This window comes from Silurus meridionalis, chromosome 13, assembly GCF_014805685.1.
Source record: "Silurus meridionalis isolate SWU-2019-XX chromosome 13, ASM1480568v1, whole genome shotgun sequence".
In the NCBI taxonomy this organism is placed as follows: Eukaryota; Metazoa; Chordata; class Actinopteri; order Siluriformes; family Siluridae; genus Silurus; species Silurus meridionalis.
Genome location: NC_060896.1, coordinates 9,338,956 through 9,363,426, shown reverse-complemented (window position 1 = coordinate 9,363,426; position 24,471 = coordinate 9,338,956). Strand labels below are relative to the sequence as shown.

At 36.7% G+C, this 24,471-nt stretch overlaps 1 protein-coding gene across 5 annotated transcripts; it reads right to left on the bottom strand.

The window, feature by feature from the left end:
• Window positions 1-59: 59 nt before the first annotated feature.
• cracr2aa (calcium release activated channel regulator 2Aa) lies at window positions 60-22,493 on the bottom strand. 5 transcript variants are annotated; one of them, XM_046864545.1, is made up of 19 exons: window positions 22,430-22,491; window positions 22,251-22,338; window positions 17,175-17,446; window positions 13,936-14,047; window positions 13,558-13,750; window positions 12,538-12,684; window positions 12,080-12,170; window positions 11,816-11,911; window positions 9,504-9,691; window positions 9,232-9,303; window positions 9,058-9,106; window positions 8,902-8,978; window positions 8,426-8,783; window positions 4,441-4,573; window positions 3,906-3,987; window positions 2,896-3,010; window positions 2,280-2,381; window positions 1,593-1,669; window positions 60-1,443 (listed from the first exon to the last, which is right to left on the bottom strand). In XM_046864545.1, exons 3-19 carry the CDS (start codon window positions 17,370-17,372, stop codon window positions 1,359-1,361), a joined length of 2,175 nt encoding a protein of 724 aa, XP_046720501.1. In that variant the 5' UTR covers window positions 17,373-17,446; window positions 22,251-22,338; window positions 22,430-22,491; the 3' UTR covers window positions 60-1,358. The 5 variants fall into 5 exon arrangements, with proteins under 5 accessions (XP_046720501.1, XP_046720499.1, XP_046720498.1 ...); XM_046864543.1 differs by having other exon boundaries at window positions 22,420-22,487; XM_046864542.1 differs by having other exon boundaries at window positions 22,251-22,493.
• Window positions 22,494-24,471: the final 1,978 nt, after the last annotated feature.

Here is a 24,471-nt window from a genome sequence, read left to right as displayed (position 1 = left end):
TTTAAAAGGAAATACAGGAGCCAATATTCCAACATTTATCCATAATGGAAACATTCATGTAAATATATTTAATTTTTATTTAAATTGCTTCAAAATATAGAATAAAGTTCGATTACGACAGAGTTACCTTTCACGGGCAGCGTCTACCGCTAAATGTTGTGGCATTTTGCCCGCTCTCAATAGCATATCAAGCAAGTCCTTCATATGTTTACAGCCGAGAAAATGCTCAGATACATGGCACATTACAGGGGAAGTGCAGGTGCAAGTTTCCCTGAGTGAAACCTGTGTTTGAATATGCATTTACAAGGGGTGTGGCTTAATCGGTCAGCGTAATGCTCATTTGTCAAACATGGCAGAGATGATAAAACCTAGCACATGTTAGCGGCAGATCAGACCAATCATGGCCTCAGACTTATTTGATGCTATTAAACAAAAACAAGCCCTTCTTGATCATCACCAAGTGCTAAGGTCTTTCATATATATACTTGAAGCCAAAAACAAATCTTGTAACAATAATAAGAAATTGCTGTACCACTGGGAGAACATGGGGAGCTCTGAGCATTCATTTGGCTGTGGAGTGAACACTGATTGCACTAAATGTGTGAAAAATAGCTGACAAAAAAAAAAAACAAAAAAAAAACAACAAAAAAAAAAAAACACGAACATTTCCAAGCTTCCATTGAGATTTGGCAGTGGTGTCAACACTGATTGCAGTAAATTGCTTGAGCAGAGTGAGTGAATTTAGGCCACGTATCAAAGGAACATTAAAACTAACACAAATAACAAACATGCAGGCACAAACTCTGCTTTCCCAGCACACATATTTCTACAAAATATATCAAGTTGCCAGATTTCCTATTGAATGTTCTTTCCAAAGCATTTGGTCGAAACCTAAAATAAACGCATTTGTGCAGACAGTAAAATAAACTACCGTATATTGACACTCTTCTAAATGCTGTTTCATATTAAACTTACAAATAGACACCAATTTGGCATTTTAAATTCAGAAATGTAAACATTTATACTGTAAACACACAAAAATTTCCATATCAGATTCCCGTCGTTTCCTTTTCTCGACAGTTGAATAATGTACGCTTGATTTAAATATCATGATCAAGCGGAATCTTGCTTTTGGTACGATATCAATAGTGCAAATCTTCCTCTCGTAACACTACCCATTTGTGTGGCCAAAGTTAAAAACAATCACGGAACATGTCTAAAAGTGTTATATGATGTTAAAACACAGGTGTGAAGTGTGTAAAACATTCTGTGTTATTAAAACTATAGAGACAGAGGTGATGAGCTGCCACTTAGAACAGGTGGTCTACGTGTATGGGTGTGTTTGTCTGATCTCTCCGCTAGCAGCAGGATTTCTTCTTTGAAGAGGCATCAATCAGGGAGACTGTTTTCTCTTTCTGTCTGTCCTCTTGTTCCTTAAGAATCCTAAAAAACGTGTTTTGTGTAACACAGGAACACACAAAGGAGAAGAATGTGAGCATATTTCGGAGTTTAAATAGAGGACAGTCCCTCGGGTACATAACAGTGTATGAGTATAACGGGCCTCCTTCCATTAAAGCTGTGAGGTAACACACCTTGCCAAGTGCACCATGGACTCAGTCACATTGGAACCGGAAAAAGCGCTGCACTCGAAGAAAATCAGCCGAGACTCCTGCAAAATAAATCAACCTGCTTATATATAATGCATGCAGTATCACGTCATCTTGTTTACTTCCTGTTTTCAGCTAGGCTCATGCAATAAAAACAAATAAATAAAAAAATGCTCAAGTGCTTTTATGAGATCAAATGGACTCAAAAGCACTCAAAAACATCACAGGAACCACAGTCTGGAGAGTGGAGAGGGGGGAAGGATGAGAGCAGATAAAGCACTAATTGAAAAAAATGAAATTATTTATGATCCACATCATGGAAAACACTGATCTTTTATGTGCTTAAGTTTTTCTTTTTAACAGTAGGTGGCTGTTGTATGAAAAAAATGTGATCTGCAGATCTTTTGTGACTGCATGAGCTGAAGCGGCAGCTTAGCATCTTAATTTCGTTAAGAGCTTTCAGTAATAATCATCATCATCACAACCATAATAATAACATTGGATTTCCGCTGGTGAGGAGAAGTGTCTCAAATTCCGGATATTGCAAGCTTTTTACTGCCAGCTTTCTCAATTATAACTTTTTGGTTGTTACACAGAGTGTACCCTTATTTTAAAAATAAAACGCTCCCATGTCATATTTTAAGGGGATATTCTGATGTGAAAATCACTCACTCTAGCCAATTTCTCTCCCATTCTGAACTGGATCTCTCTCTGGCCATCCAGATCGGTCTTATTTCCCAGCAACATGACAGGAATGTCATCTCCTGATCCTTCCTAAAAGCAAAAGATTATGAATGATAAGACAATGCTGCCCAGTGTGGAGCTTGGGTTAAGGTTCTGGGTAACTGATCGGATCTGTGCTCCAGGGGCGCCGAATCACGGCTGTCCATGTGCTCTGATATGCAAAGAAAATAATTTTACTGTGCTGTAATGAAAAATAAATGCTATTCTTCTTCTTGAAAAAAAAAAAAAATCAGTGTCTTAGTCTGAACCAAGTCTGTGCATGATTGAATGAGGAGCAGTATTTTGATGTAACCACAAAACACATGTCGCAGTGCAGTTTCTGTACCTTCAAACCACAAGCACAGGAACTCTTCTCTTTATATAATAAAGTGTGAAAATAATCTAGACACTATTCATGTAAAATCTGGCCACTTTACAGGTGTGAACTGCATTATTGATCTGAAAGTCCCACCCAGAAAGCCAAATTACACATCTGGACTATGAAGGTGTGCAAATATTTACGTATGTTTTGAACTTATGAAAGGTGGGTCCCATCATGGATTACCTGCACACTGACCAGCCATGATCTCACTGCTGTAAAAGTTTGCTTACAGGTGATGTCATACATGACCACTACACCATCTGCCTTGCGGAAAAACTGCTTAGTGATACTGCGGTACCTGGCAGAACATTGAAAAGGAAATAAGTGTCAATGTAAATTATTACATCAACGAAAGCTGAACATAAAAAGTACAGGTAGTCCCTGAGTTATGATGGTTTGTCTTACGTTTTTTTTCCGATCTTACCATGACGATAGCGATATGACAATACTGTAAAAAAAATAATTTACGTTTTGCACAGCAGGCAAGTAGCACTGTATATGCGTTCCGATACATTGGGTTTGGGAATTTAAGCATCTCCCGCCTTGTGAGGTATATATGTGTTTCTCTCTCCTTTTTATTGCTGTTGCCGGACACCGAAATAGAGCGTGCTGATTAGTTTGATCAGCTATAGGTGCGCTTTTTACCGCTTATTTCACAATCACACCAAATAGCACTATACTATACAGTATACTATACAGTATACGTCACCATTCTTTATGACTACTGGGTAGTCAAGGCCGTGTTTCAACTTCAATATTTTCAAGTTACGTTGGGGTCATCTGATATTAATCGTAAGTCAGGGACTACCTGCAGTGTTATATAACAAAGTAAAATCGCTAATCATGAGCACATTCAAGCTTTTGGTAAGGAAATGTTTATAGACTGAGTCCGGGTAAGTTTTCCAACATATCAGTCTTTTAAGGAACATAGAAAAGCAAATTTTTTTCTTTATTAACTTTATTAACAGAAAACTAAAAAAAAAAAAAGGCTGGTGAGTTATTCATAGTTACTATAACATAAGTGACAACAGGGATAATCTTTCTCATGGATGTTCAGCTGCAATAAATAAAACTATAAACGGAAAAACGTTTCTTGTGAATTCACAGAAATTCGCTGTGGTATAAGCAGTATAAAACCCTACTGTAGTAAAATAAACAACAGTTACTTGAAAAAAGAAGAGTAATGAATTTACCTTTCCTGGCCAGCTGTATCCCACATCTGCAGTGCTACCTGGCTGTTGTCCACTATAAGCGTTTTTACACTGTAGTCAATACCTAGGAAGAATGAGAGAGTAATGAATTTTATACATGTGCATTGTTTAAAGCTTTGTTCAAATGTGCTTCATTACTTTTTCATTCTCTTTACTCTTTGAAGCTTTCTGTCTCCCTGTGAATTCGTAACAGATCAATGAGCAAGAGAAGTGTGTAGCATGTGAGTAAAGGGCAGAGATGATTGATCTGATGTTGGGAGAGACACCTATATTGATGTACTGTAACAGGAAATAAGCATCTGCACTGACATTTATATCCAATGTAAAAAAAAAAAAAAAATCTGAAGTGCAACTGAGGTCTCTGTATGTCACTTTGTTAGAAACACACTACCTTAGAAAATATCTACACTAAAAACCCCTACACACACACACACACGAGAAAGAACATGTTTAGTGTTCACCCACAGAACACAGAGCACACAGAGCTGATGAGAAAACCATTACTGGGGGAACCAACCAACAGTTGCAGAGGATCCGGGGTAGAAACAGTCATCACAGAAACGGCGCAGTAGAGAAGTCTTGCCGACGCTGGAGTTTCCCACCAAAACAACCTTAAACAGACGGTCTGGTCCTGGGCTCGCTCCTTCCTCCTAAATAAGAGCACACAACTGCTACTTTCAATGCAGGTTATAATACAGCACTTACTGAATTCTCAAATTTGATTGGTCAGGAGGTGGTATTAACTTTCAAAAAATGGAGTTATATTAATGCACTCGTTCTTATATGGTGGTGGTTGTGGAGTAACAACTAACAAAGAAATTTGTAGATTGGATCTCTACATGACAAAAGTTTTTAAAACTGTAACGGTTAATATGGGGAAGTTTTTCTTCAGACTCAGCGCTTTGTAACAGAGAGAGAATGAGCTGTAACTTTACATTTTCTGCAACAGGAAAGCATTCACAAGGTTTTGTGGTTTCTTGGTAATGTGACAAGGGAGGCAAGTGAGGGAACAACTGTTAAACAGAAATAAACTTTCCACAACATTTACTGTATACAAAACTGCAATAAAACTATTAAACTGATAGAATGCATGATATGTCAATCTTTAATTTTGAAATAGAAATGGCCAGCTTTACCCTACTGCACTGGAGGAAAGAGGAAGTAAACACTGATGAACATGCTGTTATTTGAAAATTATATATTTTGGTGTAACTCCCGGATCATCGTAGATCATTTTCCTACAAGTGTCCAGTCTTGTTTTAGTATTTATTTGGCAAATGTAAAAAACTAAGAAATAGCCTGAAGAGAGGTGTGCTGTTACTACATACACAAACACATATTAGTTAAAAAAAAAAAAGATGATCTTGTATATTTTTACATATGTATATCAAATATAGGGTTGATGAAAATTGCTTCATCCTTTGTATCGAAATACTTTAGTGTTTTTTATTTTTGTGGTTTTGAAATACTGCAAAATACTTTGTAAGACGTCTACATGATGACATCATATTGGTTCCTACTCCTACAAGTTTGCCCAGACTTGTTGAGATTAGAACAGAAAATTGATCCGTATGAAAGAAAGTGGTGAAGGTAAGAAACGTGCAGGCTGCCACCTTCCAAATAGGTGTCTAATGATTGATAAATAAATATTTGATTGCTGTATATTGTACTCTAATTAAAGTGGCTGTTAAGTAGCATCATGATTTTGCATACTATTGCATGAATGACTGCCTGACACATTATATATTATTATATTTATGACTAACAATCAAATTATGAATTAGTTAGAAATTATGAATACAGGTGCCATCAGTTGTTTTCTTATGAATGATTTGTGAGTGTTGCTGATGCAAAGTAGCCCTTCATTACCAAACACCAAGTAACAAAATTAGGATGCATTTATGAGTCATTCGCAAACTGTTAAACAATAAACTACTGGATACTTTCAAACCAACCTTCATCTGGGAGATCACAGGGATGTGCAAGTGAATATTTGATCTGTTGCATACATCAGATTTACTGCGTGTCTCGACCAGAGAAAAACTGTTGCTATCAAACACTGTATGCCTAATCAACCGAGTCAGTGTAATGGTGAAGATCAAACAGGCCAGTTAACGGAAGGTTTATGAAGAAATGTCATGCTCCTTTGTAAAAGTATTTTTTAGTTTAAAAAAAAATATATAAATATACAGTAGATTATTTTGATACATAGTGTGGCTGCTGTATTTTGATACACTTAAAGTTAAGGTATTTAAAAAATAATATATATTTTTTTTATGTAACTTTGCCAAACCCTGCCTCTCAGATGTTCTAATCTATACTGCCTAGAGACTTTAAGGCGTGTCACTTAGCGATGGGTCATTCATAAACTATTTGTTCATTTTGAATAAGTCTTTAAAGATCGATTTAATTTTCTGCTGGACGTGCATACAGGAAACTGAATAGAGTAGTTAATCTAAGGAGTCCTCTGGTCCAAGTCATTTGTTCTAAGTACATTTGTTCCAGTATCCCTGGAACAATTACAAGTGGTCCAAAATCAACCAAGTTATCAAAGAGATCTCATGTAACACCAATTTTAATCACTTTAAAATGGCTTCCAGTCAAATTTAGAATTCAATTTAAAATTCTTGTCTTAGTGTCTTTAGAGCATTGCATACTCAGTAAATGAGTTTATAATTAAAGTAAGTAAATGAACCTTTTAATTCCAGCAGGAATCTGAGATCCTTCCTCCAAACAGATCTTGTTCCAGATTAAAGACAAAAGGTGACTGTGCCTTGAGGTAGCTGTTTCTAAGTTGGGAAATGCTTTTCCCTTGAATCTCAGATCTGTGGATTCGGTGGACACTTTTGAAAAGCTGTTAAAAATGAACCTGTTTAAAATTGCTTTCTTATAAATCATTTGCTATGTAGGTTTTGTGTGTTTCTAAATTGTTCTTTTTTTATCTGGGATGTAAAGCACTTTGTGAACATTGCGCTAGAAAGGTGCTACAGACATGAAATACTTACTTACTTCCTGTAATAGACGCCATAGACGCTACACAATGCAATAGATCAGGTTTTTTTGGTCTGAATCCTGCCATTATTGTTACAATAATTATGGGAGTCATGGGACAAAAGAACTCATTCTCTTTAGCCTAATTTGTCCTTAGCTGCATTGTCATATTTTCATTAGATTCAACTACAGTCAAAGTTTGTGTATGTAGAAATCTTGGGGGATCTGCTCCTTCAAAATGTAGCATCTTATATTATTTCTGATTAAAGTAACAAAATGAACTAAATGACATTCTTTTTAATAAAGGAGATTCAAAAATCAGTTCGCTAAAATCCAATCCTACAAGATATTTGAGACATTCCAGGCTTCCAAGTAGATCTTTGTGTACCCTTTATTATTGCAAAAGCTCATATTACCAAAGGCCCTTCTCTGAAAGGAAACAATATGATTGAATGTCAGGACTTGGCGAGAATGTATAGAGTGTGTGAGAAACACTGGAAAACACTACACCTGTTGATCAGTGGGTTGTCTTAACCAACACTGCAGACTGTGCTTCCATAGTGTTCACGTGTACAAAATAATACTTTTTACCCAATCTGACAATGAGTAAGGGCATAAAACACGTAAGTAAGTTGGTAGCATAACTATTTTTTTTAAATTAGTGGTATGAAAATAGTAAAATTACAGGTAGTCCCCAGGTTACGATGCTTAGACTTATTTTTTTTTTAATCTTGCAATGATGATAGCGATACGACAAAATTGTAAAAATATTTGAAGTTTCGCATTGCAAGCAAACGAAGCGGAGTATATGCGGTATGATACGTTGGGATGCTGCCGGGATGTATGGTGGTCGAAAATTCAGTTGTCTTGCGGTTAGAAGCTCGTATTTTCTTTGACCGTTTTTGGTGTTTTAAAGCCCAATTTTAGCTCGTCTCTCTCCTACAGTATTTATCGGCGACATGGGACATTGAAACAGAGCACACTGATTAGTCTCATCAGCTACACATATGCTTCTTACTGCTCCTTTCATCTGGCTCCGCCCTCCACTCACGCCCGCTGTCACAAAGTTACGGCACTGTAAATTCCTCTGTTTTGTTAAATTATATATATATCACTCAATACTGATCAGCATTCTTTAAGATTCCCGGATGGATAGTTCATGTCTCGGCAATATTTTCGAGTTACGATGAGGTCATTGAAACGCATCATCATCGTGAGGCGGAACTACCTGCATTTTCAAATGGAAGCAGTAAAAGTGCAACATGAATGATACAGTGGTGCAGCTTCCTAATGTACACGATGTAGAGGTATTTTTAATTATTAATGTCATGTCATGCATGTCTTGTCAGTTGATTAAATGCACAATGTAAAATTATTATGGGAAAGTGTTATGGTTTAGTTAAAGTTATGTGATGCATGACCAAGTATGTCCCTGTAACAGCGGGGGATCTGCTACTACTAATATTCCTACTACTAAATGCTATATAACTATAGGTGAAATTGTTTCTCACCGAATGGACAGTCTCTTTGCCCACTGGTTGCCCTCTGGGTGACGTAGGAGTGTGTGTATGCCTTCTCTCTGGTGGAGGACACTGTGAGATCGGCGTGCTGGCAGAAGGGTAGATACTGGTCATCTGGAGGTCAGTGTCCTCTTCCAGGTCCTCCTCTTCCTCACTCCAGTTCCTGAGCTCGGCCTGGTACTCCTTTTGCAGGAGCTGGGGGAGGGGGTCTTCCTCGATGGAGATAATCCTCTGTAGAGGAGAATGCGAACCCTCTACTTGATCCTGCTGCCTTAGTGCCAGATTGTGCCCTTTTATACCGACTGCACTCTTCCTCTTAAAATGTGGCAGTATGTCTTCTTCATCATCGCTAAATCGTACAAGATGTTACAAATTACTTTTTCATGTTTCTAGACAAATGTTGGATTACATATATTTTTGCAACTGAAATGTACTTCATTAAAAAACAAAAACAAAAAAACACATACCTCTTGAATGATTGTTTTCTTTCTGTGTGTCCAGATATCTGTATCTTTGATGCTTTTACAGATGTGGTCTTTGGTTTCTAGAGGACCAAACATAATTCTATAATCATCCTGCTTTTTTGTACATCAAAACAATGTCTATAACACCCAATGACTTACTTGATGGCACTTGATGTCCTGCTCGTCTCGTAAATGTTTGTTCATTTCCCTAAAAGAAAATATATTTAAACACAGCTACTTCAGTTTATTTCGCAAAAAGGAAATATTTAAATACAGCAATTTTATTTTTATTAGATGTTCAGCATGACACAGGATTTGTAGTAGTATTCTTGCCTTAGTAAATCTAGTTGCTTAAGCAGACTTGCTCTTTCTCTTTGCAAACCCTCTGTAACTCTATACATCTCTCTGAAAATAAGAAAACAGCATTAAGCGACTGGGAACCAAAAAAAAAGGAAAAAAAGGAAAAGGAAAAGCCACACACATGCTCATGTAATGGTGGGCAACTTTCTGCTGTAAGTACATCCAGTGAAATTCACATGACTGTGAGCAAAAGTACACAGTTAGAAAAGATGTGCACAGGGTGTATAGTGTCACTGAGTTCTCACAGCTCTCGCTCTTCCTGTAGATTAGAGGCTTGTTCCTGTAGCAGACCCAGTTGCTCCTGTGCCAAATTCAACTCCTGAGTTGTGAGCTCCAGCTCGTGAGAGAGCTCCTCATTATACTGCTTCAGCTTCACATTCTCTACTGCAGTCTCCCTCTGCTCGCTGTGCAGCTCACGACACTGCTGCTCTAACTGACACACACACACACACACACACACACACACACACACACACACACACACACACACACACACACACACACAAGCTCATTAAGTCGATGCAGGTTAGGCTTAAAAATTATTGGCATCTTTTAAATACCTGATACAATTTTAATTAATATTTTGTATCCTGTAGAAAATCATAGCAGTCTCTTCCTGAAACTATTACAGGGAGCTTTTTCACTTCTTAATGCATTACATATTGAGCGCCTTTATATTCTATTCATGTAAACTTCTCTCTTCAGTACCACAGCTTTTTAGTACCGGTACATGTTTCCACAAACAGAGCCTGAGATGGTCAATTAAAAACACTCGTTTTTTTGCTTTAACCATTTCTGCATTGTTTTCTCAAACTAAAATATACGGTCACAATTTTACAACTAGCCAAAAAATAAATCAGCTATCAGGTGTTTCCTTGTACGTAGTTTTTGTGCTACAAGTTAAATAGATGTTAACAGTTTTTTTTTTATCAAAAAATTCATATAAAATATTGTGGCATGCAGTTTTGAGATCAAATACATTTTATTTTTTAAAACTTACACAAATGTGAATAATTTTTTCTTAAATAGAAAACAGCGAAGGGTGAGGAGAACATACATATGGAAGCCTGTTTCTGCCACATAAAAAAAAAAAAAAAAAAATTTGCCTAATTCCAGGATTCCTTTTTTTTTAGCCAATCAGCCAGCGTCACCCCCTCTGTAGTGCCAGAATACTTTACACATTACAAATAAAATAGGCTACAATCAATAGAACTGCATGGCATCAAACTACTCTGTCTAACGATCAGCCTTCGAGAACAAGATGAAGCAGAGGAGGCCTTGTTTATACACCAACAGCTTCAAACTTCAGGCTGACAACATGGTTATCGGTGGATGCACCAGAAATGTTGGATGTTGACGAGAAATAAAGTTGGAATTGGGCAAAACTAAAATTTTGATGTGTCGAAAACGGGATTCCATATGATTCAGGCCAAAGAAAATGACAGAGTTTTCAAAGTATGGGATCATTTAAAACTAAAACATAAAGAAAACAGTGTACAGTGCGTTTACTTTTATTTTAGAGTTATTTGATTATTTGTGTCTGCATTTTGATCTAATATGCACCAAATAGGTTTAGTTTTCAGATATTCTTATATGCAATTTCAGCAGTAAAATGCACATTTTTATTGTAAACTAATTACTAATTACCCGTAGAGGCGATAGGCGGAGGAGGAGGAGGGAAAACTCGTTTTTTACTATCACTCCTGTACACTACGTATCCCTAAACTTTTAATTTTTTACTTTTTCTTCTTTGCTTATCTTAATTTTCGTCACAATCTTCGCTTTCTGGCTTCACCTCGCCATCTAGCAGCGGAGTTTCGAGCTCGCATACCAAAGCAAAAAATCGGCAGAGTGACCGCTCGTACCTCGGAAAACTTGTACATTCATGCACTCGCAGGTCAAGGTACCACTGTAATGTACTTTTCTTATCTAAAGTCTATGTATTTAGATACATTATTTGTAATAAGGTGAAACATCTCACTGTAACCACCCTAACAAAACACTTCATGCACTTATCACTTGACTATAGAGACAGTATTTTGAGTGCTGTCACAATAGAGATGCCAGCACTGAAAGATCATGTGCAAAGACATGTTTGATAAGAAAGGGGGTAGGATGAGGCCGAGCAATGCACAATGCCAAAAATAGAGCTTGAAAAACTGTCTCACTGTATGAACTATCTCAGAAGCAGAGACGTACTGCACCATGATTAAACAGCATTCATGGTTTATGCTCTGAAAAACAAAACATTGGACCTCCACTGTTGTTTTGATTACTTGAACGATTAATTAATAGGCCATTTAAAGAGAAAGGGCTAGAGCTTTAGACATGTGCTGTCTTTTATTTACGGTGCTAAGGAGAGTGAGCTATTTGTCTGTTCCCATTATTACGTGAGCACTGTTAGGCTTTTGTAGCAATAGATTTCCTTCACTAAGATACACCTGTTTCAAATAAACACGGATCTCTTTATTCATTACAGAAGACTGAACCACACACTGTACATTATATCCACACACACATATTAGACATATATGAATTTAAATCAATAGTCACTCACCCTTTTCTGTTTGTTTGAAAGCAGTTCAAGTTCCCGCTCTTTGCTGGAAAGCTGGCACTCAAGATCTTGACTGCGCGTTAAAAACCTTTCGGAATCCTACAGGACAATTTACATTAAAGTACGTAATATGGTGTGGTGTTTAAGGAAAATAATTATAAATATAAATCCTGTAGGAATATTGATAAATAGCATGTTTAAAATGCATAAAAGCGTACATTGTTGGCATTCACTAAACTTAAACAAAGCACTACAATAGAACATTACCTGTAAAAGAATCCTGTCCTTCTCATTTTTGATCTGCTGCTCCATCTCCTCATAGAGACGCTGGATTTCATCATCATGGGAAGCTGCTTTCCTGTACAGGACATATCAGCTTTCAGAGCTCTTGAAATTAATTGATATTTAATTATATAAAAAATGATTTGGAATTGGGTTTGTGGACTCAAAGCAAAGCTGTTATTGTCTCTGTGGGTTAGCAGCCAGAGACACAAGTACTGCATGCTGTTAGGTAACACATAGAACAACTGTTAGAGGATTAGAAACTTGGGACACAAAAGTATATTTAAACTATGAACTTGTTGAGCACCACTTGCTTTTTGCAGTTTTTTATACAAAAAGCTAATACTGAGTATCCTGCCATTTAATGGCAGAGATAATAAAGGAACGCCCCAGCCACAAACTAATTCAGCAATATTATGACCATTATTTGATGAATAACTGACCTTTTCAAAGCAGTTTCCATTTCGCTCTTTTCCTGGTTAGCTTCTTTAATTTGATAAGTAACCCTTGCAAGAAACTGCTCAAAATTAGACAGGAGACGGGGCTCATCTTTGCGTAGCTGTGCCCACAGACTGCGCACTACTCCTGAACTGGAAACATAAGAGAAGCAATAATAATAAATACATTTTATATATATATATATATATATATATATATATATATATATATATATATATATATATATATATATATATATATATATATATATATAAGCATGTAGTCTATATTCCCAAACATCAAATCAAAGCACCTTTTATTTCTAAACAGTAAGACATTATATCTACAGCTTACATACAGTACAAGCTTCTAGTTTGTATAGCCTGCTTGGTATCTAAATACAGCCTAAGGAGAAGATTGAGTATAAGAACGCATTTGCAGCAGTGAAAACAAAATGTCAAATACAACACAAGAATTGTACTGTATCTTTTCAATTATGGCAAGTTGGAATACAATACTTTTTTGGTATTAAATCTGTAAAAACCTGCTGACAAATAGTTCAGCTGTCAGTTCAACAGCAATACAAAAAAAACCAAAAACAAAAAAAAAAAAAAACAATGATCCAATAAAAAAAAAAAAGAACAAAAGGTGAATATTTTATATGGATGGAAATGTTGAAAAAGGACACTAATTATAACCACATATGGTTAAGGGTTATAACTGGATAGTGATTACATTTCAGTGTGGCACAACTTCTATGCACTGGTGAAATGAACAACAACAGGGAATTAAACTATATTTAATATGTTCAATTCATAATATTATTCATTCAGTGTGAACTACAAGCTATTAAAGACAAACTGCAATAGTGGTAGTGTTTTGTTGACACAATTTTTCCACTTCTGTAAATGCTTATTTCGCTCTTATCTCCTCAACAGCCATGCAGTATTCAGTAAAGCTAAAAGGGATATGCTGTTAGTCTGCATATAGTTCAGTGAGTGTGTTTGCAAACAGGTTACACCCACTCCTCAAAGACATTGCTGGCTCCGAGGTTCTCCAATAGGATGCAGAAATGTTTCTCCTCATCGTCCTCGCTCACACTGAGTTTATTCTCCCACTCACTCTGGTAGAGCATATCAGGAGAAATCGGATCTGATACATGCATTGGAGTAGACTGTGGAGCTGCTGCTGATGCTGAAGGGCCAAATATGAACTCACCTGCACAAGAAACAAGCAGAGTATTATGTTTTTAGCAATTATATAGTCTTTCTCCTACTAAAAAATACCACAACAGAAAATACTGGACAAGGTAACATGTTTAAATGTTGTACATGAGGGGATTACTGCTGCATTAAAACATAAATACACTAAATACAATAAATATTAATACAGTAAAGACATACTAAAGCCAGAGGAGAACTCCTCTGGGGTAAGGTATCCGTTTCCATCAGTGTCCAGTGTATCAAATACATTCTCCAGCTCCTCAGAACTCAGAGGCAACTCTTCAAGCAGCCTCTGAAAGACAGTATGGGATAAATGTACGATGCATCAGCAAATGTAATAATTATATTTACATTTACGGCATGTAGTACAAAAGTGTTTTGAGTCTCTATCAATGAATGAATCAACACTGGTTCCCTAGATTACAAATTTAATATATGTACCATCAGCCTACAACTCAGAGGAATAAAAAAACAAAGGCGAAGCAAACCAGGAAAAGTGCTATGTTTAAAAGATATTTACTATGTTTCCATAGTATTAGCTCATTTATAGGGACTTGTATATCAGATGCTCCACAAAATCTAGGGCTAACAAAAAAATTGCATAAATTTGCTTTCTTTCATAATAAATGTAAATACTGAGATTTCTTTACTACGCAAATTTTACTACGTTTTTACTATTTACTAAGTATAAAGGAGGCCCTAGTGTCCCCTGGTGGTCTAGTGGTTAGGATACGGCGCTCTCACCGCTGCGGCCCGGGTTCGATCCCCGGTCAGGGAACCAACCCCAGCCACTCTTAGTGCCGGTCCCAAGCCCGGATAAATGGGGAGTGTTGCGTTAGGAAGGGCATCCAGCGTAAAAACATGTGCCAAATCAAACATGCGGATGATCCGCTGTGGCGACCCCTGATGGGAGAAGCCGAAAGAAAGTTTTAAAGGAGTCCCTAGTGTCAGTGATTCGAAAGGTTTCTGCCCTAAAAAAAAAAGGACAGAAGCCTTTGCTATTTCTCAGTAACATGGAAAGCTACATTTAAAATTACATTCCCTGGTAAGGAAATTATTGTTTACAATTTGCTTTGTGGCCAATCCAAAAAAAATAAAAAATTATTTATATAATGATAAAAATGTACATTGTGTTGTTCTTAAATAAACAGAAAAATATACAGTATACCCCAGAAATACTGTACAAGTAAACCATGCCAAGCAAACTTCACAACAACTTCAGATTATACCAAGTTGTCTCACACCAGTTTACATTCCTTGCATATAAAAATCATACATGCTGGCGATACTTATTTTCTGTAGTAAAGTTCGTGTGACTTTCCACTAGAAATATCTTCAGACGTGAGAAATGAGTTTTAGTAATGTGAATTTTCAACATCTTGACACCAAAAACAGTTCAAATAACAGCTAATTATGCTACTATGGTGTTTAATATGCGATAAAACTTCCGTCACATAGGAAATTACATTTAATTAAAATTTTATTATGGCCTTTTTCAAGTGGCTATTTCTGCCTCTTGTGCTTATATTTCTAATTAGTGCCTAAATGACCTCCATAATTACAGAGTTCACATCTCGATACTCAATCCCACAGATGCAGTGCAAACAGCCCTGCTCCTATAAGCAAATAACACACCCTGTATTGGGATTACGCAAACATTTACAAACGTAGGCAACTGATTAACTTCCACATAAAAATTAATAAGGTTCTGTGAGCAGCGTCTGAACAAATAGTGTTCATCGGGGCTTAGGCGTGACTCGTGTGTAAGCAGGCTATTCTGCTGTGTGGCTTTAAAACGCAAGTTGATAACACTTCGGTTGCTGGTGTGAAGAAGTAAGCACAATGTGCCAGGCAGAACTTTATTTTGCATTACTGCAACTCTGTAAGAATTACAAAAGAGGAAAAACTAGCCTGGCCATATTGTCTTTTTTTAAATAACAATGCAATGAATATAACCATTTGTGTTATGTTTTCTGTTCACCTGAAAGGAAATAAACTGATGATTTTTTTAATAATATATGAACGTGAAAATAGATACAATAAAAACAGTATATTCTTATCCAATAGAGCTAGTAATTATTTATTTATGCTGAGTCACTTGATTACGCCTGTTCAGTGAAAATGCAAATGTTTTGCTATTGGTTTCGACACACAAGACAAAGGAAATAGAAATATTCAGGTATTTGTGGACTTGAGCATCTGAGTGGGTTTAGAATATTCAGAGAACCTGAATAAAGATGTGGAGTTGATAGACATAAATGCATCTCCATAAACGCTCGATCAAAGGTAGTATGGCTTCAGAGCGTGAGCCCCTGAGTGTGTCATCAAAGAGAATGGTCACAATAGATGGGAATGGATAAGCCTGGTCAATCTGCACAATAATACAACCGAAAGGGGTGGTCTCTCAAAGCTCTGTCCTCTACCCTTTCTCTACTCATGGCTGCCTGAACTGTTTAATAGACTCTGAATTAGCAGTGGGAAAATGTAAACTACATCACCACAGATTTCAATAAACAATGCTGGCTGATCTGTATGTCCTGCATTCTTATTCAAATTACTTTGGATTAAACCAGGTGTATCATCATTACAGTTTTCTGTTTTATTGGAATGCACTCACAACATGCTGTAAGGGTGAGCAACAACTACCCACCAGCTGCACCAGTTAAAGAATTAGAGTCAGAAAACGTAAATTGGGAGCAGTTGGATTAATACTAGCATGTCTGCATCAATGGGATTTAAACTGTCAAAACACTTAGAGTCTAAAGAGATGGTAGACAAAAAGTCGATGGCACAGAATAATGCATTTTACTATCCCCAGACGATCAGTATCATGATCTGACACAAACCATACATACTACATCTATGATCTGCCTTTCTTTGTGTTTACTTTATGCCAAAGTATTTGGTGGCATTTTGTGTGTGTGTTTTTTTTTATTTATTTTTTTTTATGTATTTTGATTTTGGAAAGAAAAAAAAAAAAATATCGTAATCGTAGATTGTTCTATCTCTGTTACAAATGTCTGGTGATCACAGGCCACAAAAATAAAGAAAGAATAATATTTCTCACAAAATGCATTTAAAGACAGTAAACAGTTTTGTATTCTTTTCATGTCAAATGCTGCACCTCTTGGGATGGGTGTAAGGGGAATTTATGATTTAAAGCCACACTGAAACCATGTCACTGTTTTGCTGGCAGCTAGATAGCAGACCAGTTGATATATGTATTGTAAAAATAGCCTCATAAAGTCTCGAAAAAAACATTTTGCCATTTTCAAGCATTTTTAAAAAGAAAAAAAGTGGCAAGTTTTCTATTAAATGTTTCTATTAAAATTGCATTGTGGTATATAATATACAGTTTTTACTGTTACTATTGCAATTATTCAGCTAGAAGTTTACTCAGAAGCATGGTGGAGTCTTACCTGCATGTCCCGCCGAGTAACAAAGCCCTTGTCCTCGATGTCACAAATCTGAAAGAATTCCTGACTCTTCTCCAGCACAGTGCTACAGTCACTCTGCTCCAGAGGACATCCAGACTCGTTGAACCGGCTTTTGTCTTTTCTTCGGAGCCTGGATCCCCGACTTACCTTCGAGTCACAGGTGCCAGTGAAGGCTGCCATTGTAGGGTCCTTGTGTGTAACTAGTGTGTGTGTGCGTGTGTGTCAGAGCTCTCCAGTCCTTACATGGGTCAGCTCTAGAGGGGAGAATTAAAAGAACACAGAGCTTGAAGTTTCGACATCACATCACCTAGCCGATTTTGAAATGGTTGCTGCCCGCCATCTCTTAGCAACCGCCTCTTTAATTAGTCAATGAAGCTGCATGGATGTGCGGAGGTAGCGAGCCAGAACAAAACAGAGAGAACACTTTTAAAGCATAAACACTTTAAGAGGTTAAATCATGGCCTAAGTTGCATGTGATATACAGCAGCATAGTCAACTAGTCAGTAGTATAATTAGTAGTAGAACATGTTCGATATTATTAATGTTAGAGTTTGAATCTGAATTAAAATATTTTTAGAGCAGTCTGGGGCAATGATCTGTCTCGACGCCTAATTAGCATAACTGGCAGTATAAAAGAGTGAAGGTTACATAATGTTTTTATTTCACTGACCAAATATCTATAAGGAATATACAATTGAAAAAAATTCTACAAATTAAGTCTTATCAAAGTAGACAAAAGTAATAATCGATATTTATAGTGTCCAATCATTGACCTCTAATTTTTTTGAAAACATAGCTGGAAACTTTTTTGCAATTCTGTAACAATTTCTATTAACATACAGCATTTACCTGCTAAAAGGAGTTTTTTTTTCCACTTTTACTTGCTTATTATAAATTAAAAAAGGAAATCAATAGAATTAAATATAGAAATTTTATTCAAAGTATGCTATATTTCCAAAGGTTTAGGGACACCTGGCCCTCACATCAATATGTGTTGTTTTAATAACCTCCACTCTTCTGGGAAAGCGTTCCATTAGGTTCTGGAGTGTGGCTGGAGAGTCAGACACTGGTGAGGAGAGGAGGAAGTGTTCAGTGGGGTTGAATTCAGTGCACTCAATTGAAACTTTGGCAAATCACGTCTTCATAGAGCTCGCTTTGTTCACGGTCACGCTAAAACCTGATTTGGAACTCTTAGTTACGGTGAAAGGAAATAGTAAATGTACTGCATAATAATGTTTAAGCTAAACATCCTTTACAACATAAGCTTATAAATTTGTGGTCAAAGTTCAGGGAAGAACCACATATTGGTATGGTGGTCAGGTGCCTACAAGCCTCTGGCATAGCGTGTTTTAAATAGACAAATATTGATTAGGAACACTGTTCTATTAATGAGGGTTAGTAAGTGCAATAGTGTTGCATCAGAACGCGTTTTTAAATTCAATACTTCATCACATGCATTACTCCCTTTTTGACACTAAAAACTATTTATTTTAAATGTAAAAACATTTATACTTTCAAGAGGTGGAGGCCTACAATTAGGAAGTTAAAGGTTAACAGGTGCTTAGCACTAAATGCTGAATATTCTGTGTAAAGTAATCAAAACCCCAAACAAATCTTTAGAATGCAAAATAAAAAAAGTTACAAACATTAAGGGAAACTTGAGAAGTTTTATTTGACTGCACCCAAAAGCATTTTTGTCGGTATGAGTATGAGCTTAGCAGTATCAGTGTGCCAGTGTTCTTCACACTCGACTTATTCCATTGCATGTTCCATGCAACAAAAAAGGCCTTAACACTATACAATAGACATTTAGTATTTACGTTCCGTCAAACACAACCTCGTGTCCATGGCATTTGCTTTTATGTAGATCATTCATTCACTACAAGGTCAGTAGTAACACAGTTGTGTAGCAGATAATAAAACAGAACCACCTTGAACATCTTACAGCTGAAACCACCCTGCTAAGCCTGATGTATGAGAAAACTTCCTTGGTTACACAGGCTGTTCTCAGGTTGCCATAGTGCTCACAACTCCACTCAATGTAACTAGAATTTCTACTTTCCATTAAAACATTTTTTGACCTTCAAAAAAAAATAAAGATTATGTCAACAGTTGAGCTGGATCTTCATCTTCAAGAAGAGGGAACCAAATATGGCGAATAGGATGGGTGCAGAAGTGAGATTATGTTGTTTCCGGCGAGAAACTCACGTGTGCACAGATCCCAATGTACACAGGACGATATCTTTTGGCACACTGACTTATGAAGGTCAGTGCTCCCTGTGACTGTGCGTGCAGCCTTGTGCTGCCATCTGTTGGCATGTTACAAAACTAGTCTTGAAACTTTTTGATACCACCTTCATTGACAACATACAATTTCTATAAAGATGAAATGTAATTTCTGCAAACAAACACAACTAGCTGATATGTTTGAGGTTCTGCTTTTTGGATGCAAACCATTCTAGCATTCATCTATGCTTTCCCTGGTCCATGCTTCAAGGCTGGCTGGATCTTAAAAAAAGCCAGGCACAAGACACCCCAGAAGCATGTGTCTGACAGTGATGAAAACTGGAGAACCCTGAGGAAATCCCAAACTAAATACAGGATAAAGGCAATAAGCCTGGAGCTGCAAGGTGGCAATGTTACACCACAACCTGACAAAGAATAATAAGAACACAAACATAAAAGAATTATAAAATAAAAACTCATTGTAGTTGTGTGTAGCTTCTTCTACTGTATGATCCTGTCCACCAAAAAAACACTAATATTATCCATATTTTCTGGTTTACTAAAATAAAAGTCAGACATACGCAAATATAAAACTGATCAGAGACAAAAAGTCAACAAGTTTGATAAACATTTTGTTTTGTAAACGTCCTTGTTCACTGGATGGGTGTGGTGCTTAGATCACGAGCATGCGTTAATTTAACTGGAATTAATTCATTTATTTGTTTCTTCCTAACATTTTGTATTCATTCCTTCTAGAAGTCTTTGCTTGACTCTATATATATATATATGTATATATGTGTGTGTGTGTGTGTGTGTGTGTGTGTGTGTGTGTGTGTGTGTGTGTGTGTGTGAGCGATAACTTAGGTTACGAGTATCTTGTATTTTATGTGCTTGTTATGCATGGATATTTTTATAAGAAGCCATAACCTATAAATATAGTATAAGATGGGAAAAATATTTTGAATATTTTGTAAAGGCATTTGGGGGCATTTTTTGCGCAAAAGTAAAGTGTTTATTATTTTGATAAGATCTATATCTTATTTCAAGTGTGTAGCTTCTTAATGCAAAAGTTCATCCAGTGTATGAGTCATGAATCCTGTCGACCGAACAAGCATCAATCCAAGTTTTTTTTTTAAACTAACTTTATATTTTAGATCAAGTAAAAACACTGGGTTTAGATATAGCCTGTTAAAAAAAATATACAGATTCATGTAGCTTTATTTGACTAAACATTATCACTAGGCTGAAATCAGGTGGCCTTTAATACAACTTTAAAACAAATTGCTTATTTGTTTACTTTTTTACATTAGGTTTCTGCTTTAATAAAGAAGTCAGTCATATGCAAATATAACACTGATTAGAAGAAAATAAAAATTCAAACGTCTGATAAATGTTTTGTTTATAGAGCCTATAGCAAAGTGCTGTTTTGTTTACATCCTGGAAGGGTCTTGAGTTTAAATCGTTCACATGAGTTAAATTAATTAAATAAACATTTTTTTCTATTTATTTATTCCTCACCTTTGGGGTACATTCCGTCTAGAAGTCTTAGCTTGGTTGGTTTGTACACTATATGGACAAAAGTATTGGGACGCCTGACCTTTTCTGCTACATGTGGTTCTTCTCCAAACTGTTACACAAAGTTGGAGTCACACAATTGTACAGGACGTCTCTGGATGCGTTATACTGAAATTGTGTGTTCATTTGAACTTAGAAACCCTAAACCTGTTCCAGCATGGCGATTTCCCTGTGCACAAAGTGATCTCCATGAAGATGTGGTTCACAGGGGTTGGAGAGGAAGATCTTGAGTGGTCTGCTATAGAGCTCTGATCTCAACCCTACTCAACACCTTTGGGATGAATTGGAATGCAGACTGCACTCCAGGCCTCCTCACCTCGCCTACATCAATATGTGACTTTACTAACATGTCCATAAGCACAATCCAAAATCTAGTGGAACATCTTCTCAAAAGAGTGGAGAAAATTATATAAGCAAATTGGGACAAAATGTGGAATGCGATGCTCAAAAAGTACATACCATAGTTGTGACTGGGTGTCCTCAAACTTTTGGAAAAATAGTGCACCTACAGGACTAGTGTGTGTGTGTGTGTGTGTGTGTGTTTGTGTAAGACACACAGACACACTGCAAACACAAGCAACACCCACTTATCAGCATATGACTTAAAACGTAAGCTATTTTTATATCTATATTCCAGTTGTACTCCTGGTTGAACAGCAAACAAAGACACTATTATCTTTCCTACAGTCTTCCGGAAAACCTTTTGTTTCTATTCTGTGTATCACGTCGTTTTCATTCGCAACAGCCAAAATGCGCTGAACCACTTTTGAGGCAAACGCCCACAAACACAAACAGGTGACGGAAAAGAAAACGTGCACTAAGAAAGTTAGAAATAATAAGTAAAAAAAAAAAAGAAAAAAAAAAAAAACAGTACGTACAAATGTATAGAGTAAAGAGTCAAAGTCTACAGAAGAAAATACGTCATTTCTCACATTTCTTCATTCCTCCTTTTCTTTAGTAGATTCCATCACAAACACTGTCACTGGCTGAATTCCAAATCACTTCCTATTGGACGCAAGGTGCTCTACATAGGGTGTAACATTTGCGCTTTCTCCCTAAGGGTAGTGCACGTATCTAAAGCGTAAACGGGTGATTTGGGACACAGCCGAAGCCCTGTGGCTGTTTGGCGAATTAAAACACAATTGTACACTTCCTGTTGAGCCGAAACAAGCTGAAAAAAACTTTAAATGAAATTCCTCGTCTTATTAATATGTATTAAAGCAATTAAAATGTATATATATTTTATATTTAACCTACCTTATGTTAAGTCCGGGGTTTCAGCTCATCTCCGTGAGAAAAAGTTCAACCTGTCCAGTGAACTCCTTGACAAACAACTACAACATTTCTGGAAAATGTTATAGAACAAAGTAATGATAGATAATCACCCAAGAAGCGGATAATTCCTCCGTTTTATTTGTATTTTCACCTTGTTTGACCTTGTTGCACTTTGCTCGCTCTCTGAACGCAGCTGCTGCAGTCCGCCGCGGGAGGGAGGGAGGGGCTCACGGCGCGCGTGCATCGCGCGTTCCTATGGCAACTCAGGAGCGAAACGCACGAGCAAGTGGGGAATGTTGCTGCTTCCACGTGTTGATTTGATGGGAACTCTATGGTGTGTATGTAGCGTGTACACACTGGCTATACACGATTTAAAAAAGCATTAGTAGGTTTTTTTCAGATCTCTTTATAATCTGTGCAAATGCAAAACAATTGGATCAAATATAAACTTCTCAACATTACTTCTGTCATTCATTTGGCAGATCCACAAATACATTGCTATGTTGAAAGTATCAGGTTACTATTAAATGCTCTTACTCTACTTTCATGGCTAGATTACCTTTAATATTAAATTTGACAAACGTTCCTGCTGACGATGTGTGTGTATATATACACATACAGGTGCATCTCAATAAATTCGAATATCATAAAAAAGTAGGTTATTTTAGTAATTCAATACAAAAAGTGAAACTCGTATATTATATAGATTCATTACATGCAGGTTGATATATTTCAAGTGTTTATTTCTTTTAATTTTGATGATTTTGGCTCAAATTTGATAAAATATTAATAAATCTAAAAATAATTTAATACTTCCCAAGATCTATCCAAAAACATTTTTAGTGAATTGTTGCCCTTTTGAAAAGTATGTCCATTTACTGTATATATACTCAATACTTAGTAGGGGCTCCTTTTGCATTAATTACTGCCTCAATTCGGTGTGGCATGGAGGTGATCAGTCTGTGGCACTGCTGAGGTGGTGTGAAAGCCCAGGGTCCTTTGACAGTGGCCTTCAGCTCATTTACATTTTTTGGTCTCTTGTTTCTCATATTCCTCTTGACAATACAACATAGATTCTCTGGTGGGTTTGCTGGCCAGTCAAGCACACCAACACCATGGTCATTTAACCAACTTTTGGTGCTTTTGGCAGTGTGTTCAGGTGCCAAATCCTGCTGCAAAATGAAATCAGCATCTCCATAAAGCTGGTCAGCAGAGAGATTCATGAAACTTCCTAAAACCTCCTGGTAGATGGCTGTGCTGACCTTGGACTTGATAAAACACAGTGGAGCAACACCAGCAGATGACATGACTCCCCAAACCACCACTGACCGTGGAAACTTTACACTGGACCTCAAACAACTTGGATTCTGTGTCTCTCCTCTCTTCTTCCAGACTCTGGGGCCTTGATTTTCAAATGAAATGCAAAATTTTATTTTCTTTCATCTGAAATAACAACTTTGGCCCACTGAGCAACAGTCCAGTCCTTTTTGTCCTTTGCCCAGGTAAAACACCTCTGACGTTGTCTCTGGTTCAGGAGTGGCTTGACACAAGGAATATGTCAGTTGTAGCCCATGGATATGTCTGTGTGTGGTGGCTCTTGAAGCACTGCAGCTGCAGGCCACTCTTAGTAAATCTCCCCAAATTCTTGAATTGGCTTCGATTTACCTTTTTCTACCACATTTTTTCCTTCCATTCAACTTTCCATTAATGAACTTGAAAACAGCACTCTGTGAACAACAGCTTCTTTAGCGATGACCTTTTGTGTCTCACCCTCCATGTGCAGGGTGTCAATAATCATCTTCTGGACAACTGTCAAGTCAGCAGTCTTCCCCATGATTGTGCAGCCTGAACCAGACTGAGACACCATTTAAAGGTTTAGGAAACCTTTGCAGGTTTTGAAGGTTTTGAAACTGATAAGAGTGTGACGCCACTATCGCCAATATCGGTGTGTGATGAATTATATAATATACGTACGAGTTTCACTTTTTGCATTGAATTACTAAAATGAATCAACTTTTTAATGATATTCTTTTTATTGAGATGCACATGTATATATATATATATATATATATATATATATATATATATATATATATATATATATATATATATATATATATACATGTGCATCTCAATAAAAAGAATATCATTAAAAGTTGATTCATTTCTATATATATATATATATATATATATATATATATAT

Coding starts and splice junctions, on each gene's coding strand:
- cracr2aa (XM_046864542.1), bottom strand. CDS start 17,372: ATGGCAGCCTTCACTGGCACCTGTGACTCGAAGGTAAGTCGGGGATCC. Junction 4,574..8,425: donor GCAAAGAGACTGTCCATTCG/GTGAGAAACAAT, acceptor GCTCTTATTTAG/GAGGAAGGAGCGAGCCCAGG. Junction 1,444..1,592: donor TCCATGGTGCACTTGGCAAG/GTGTGTTACCTC, acceptor CACGTTTTTTAG/GATTCTTAAGGAACAAGAGG.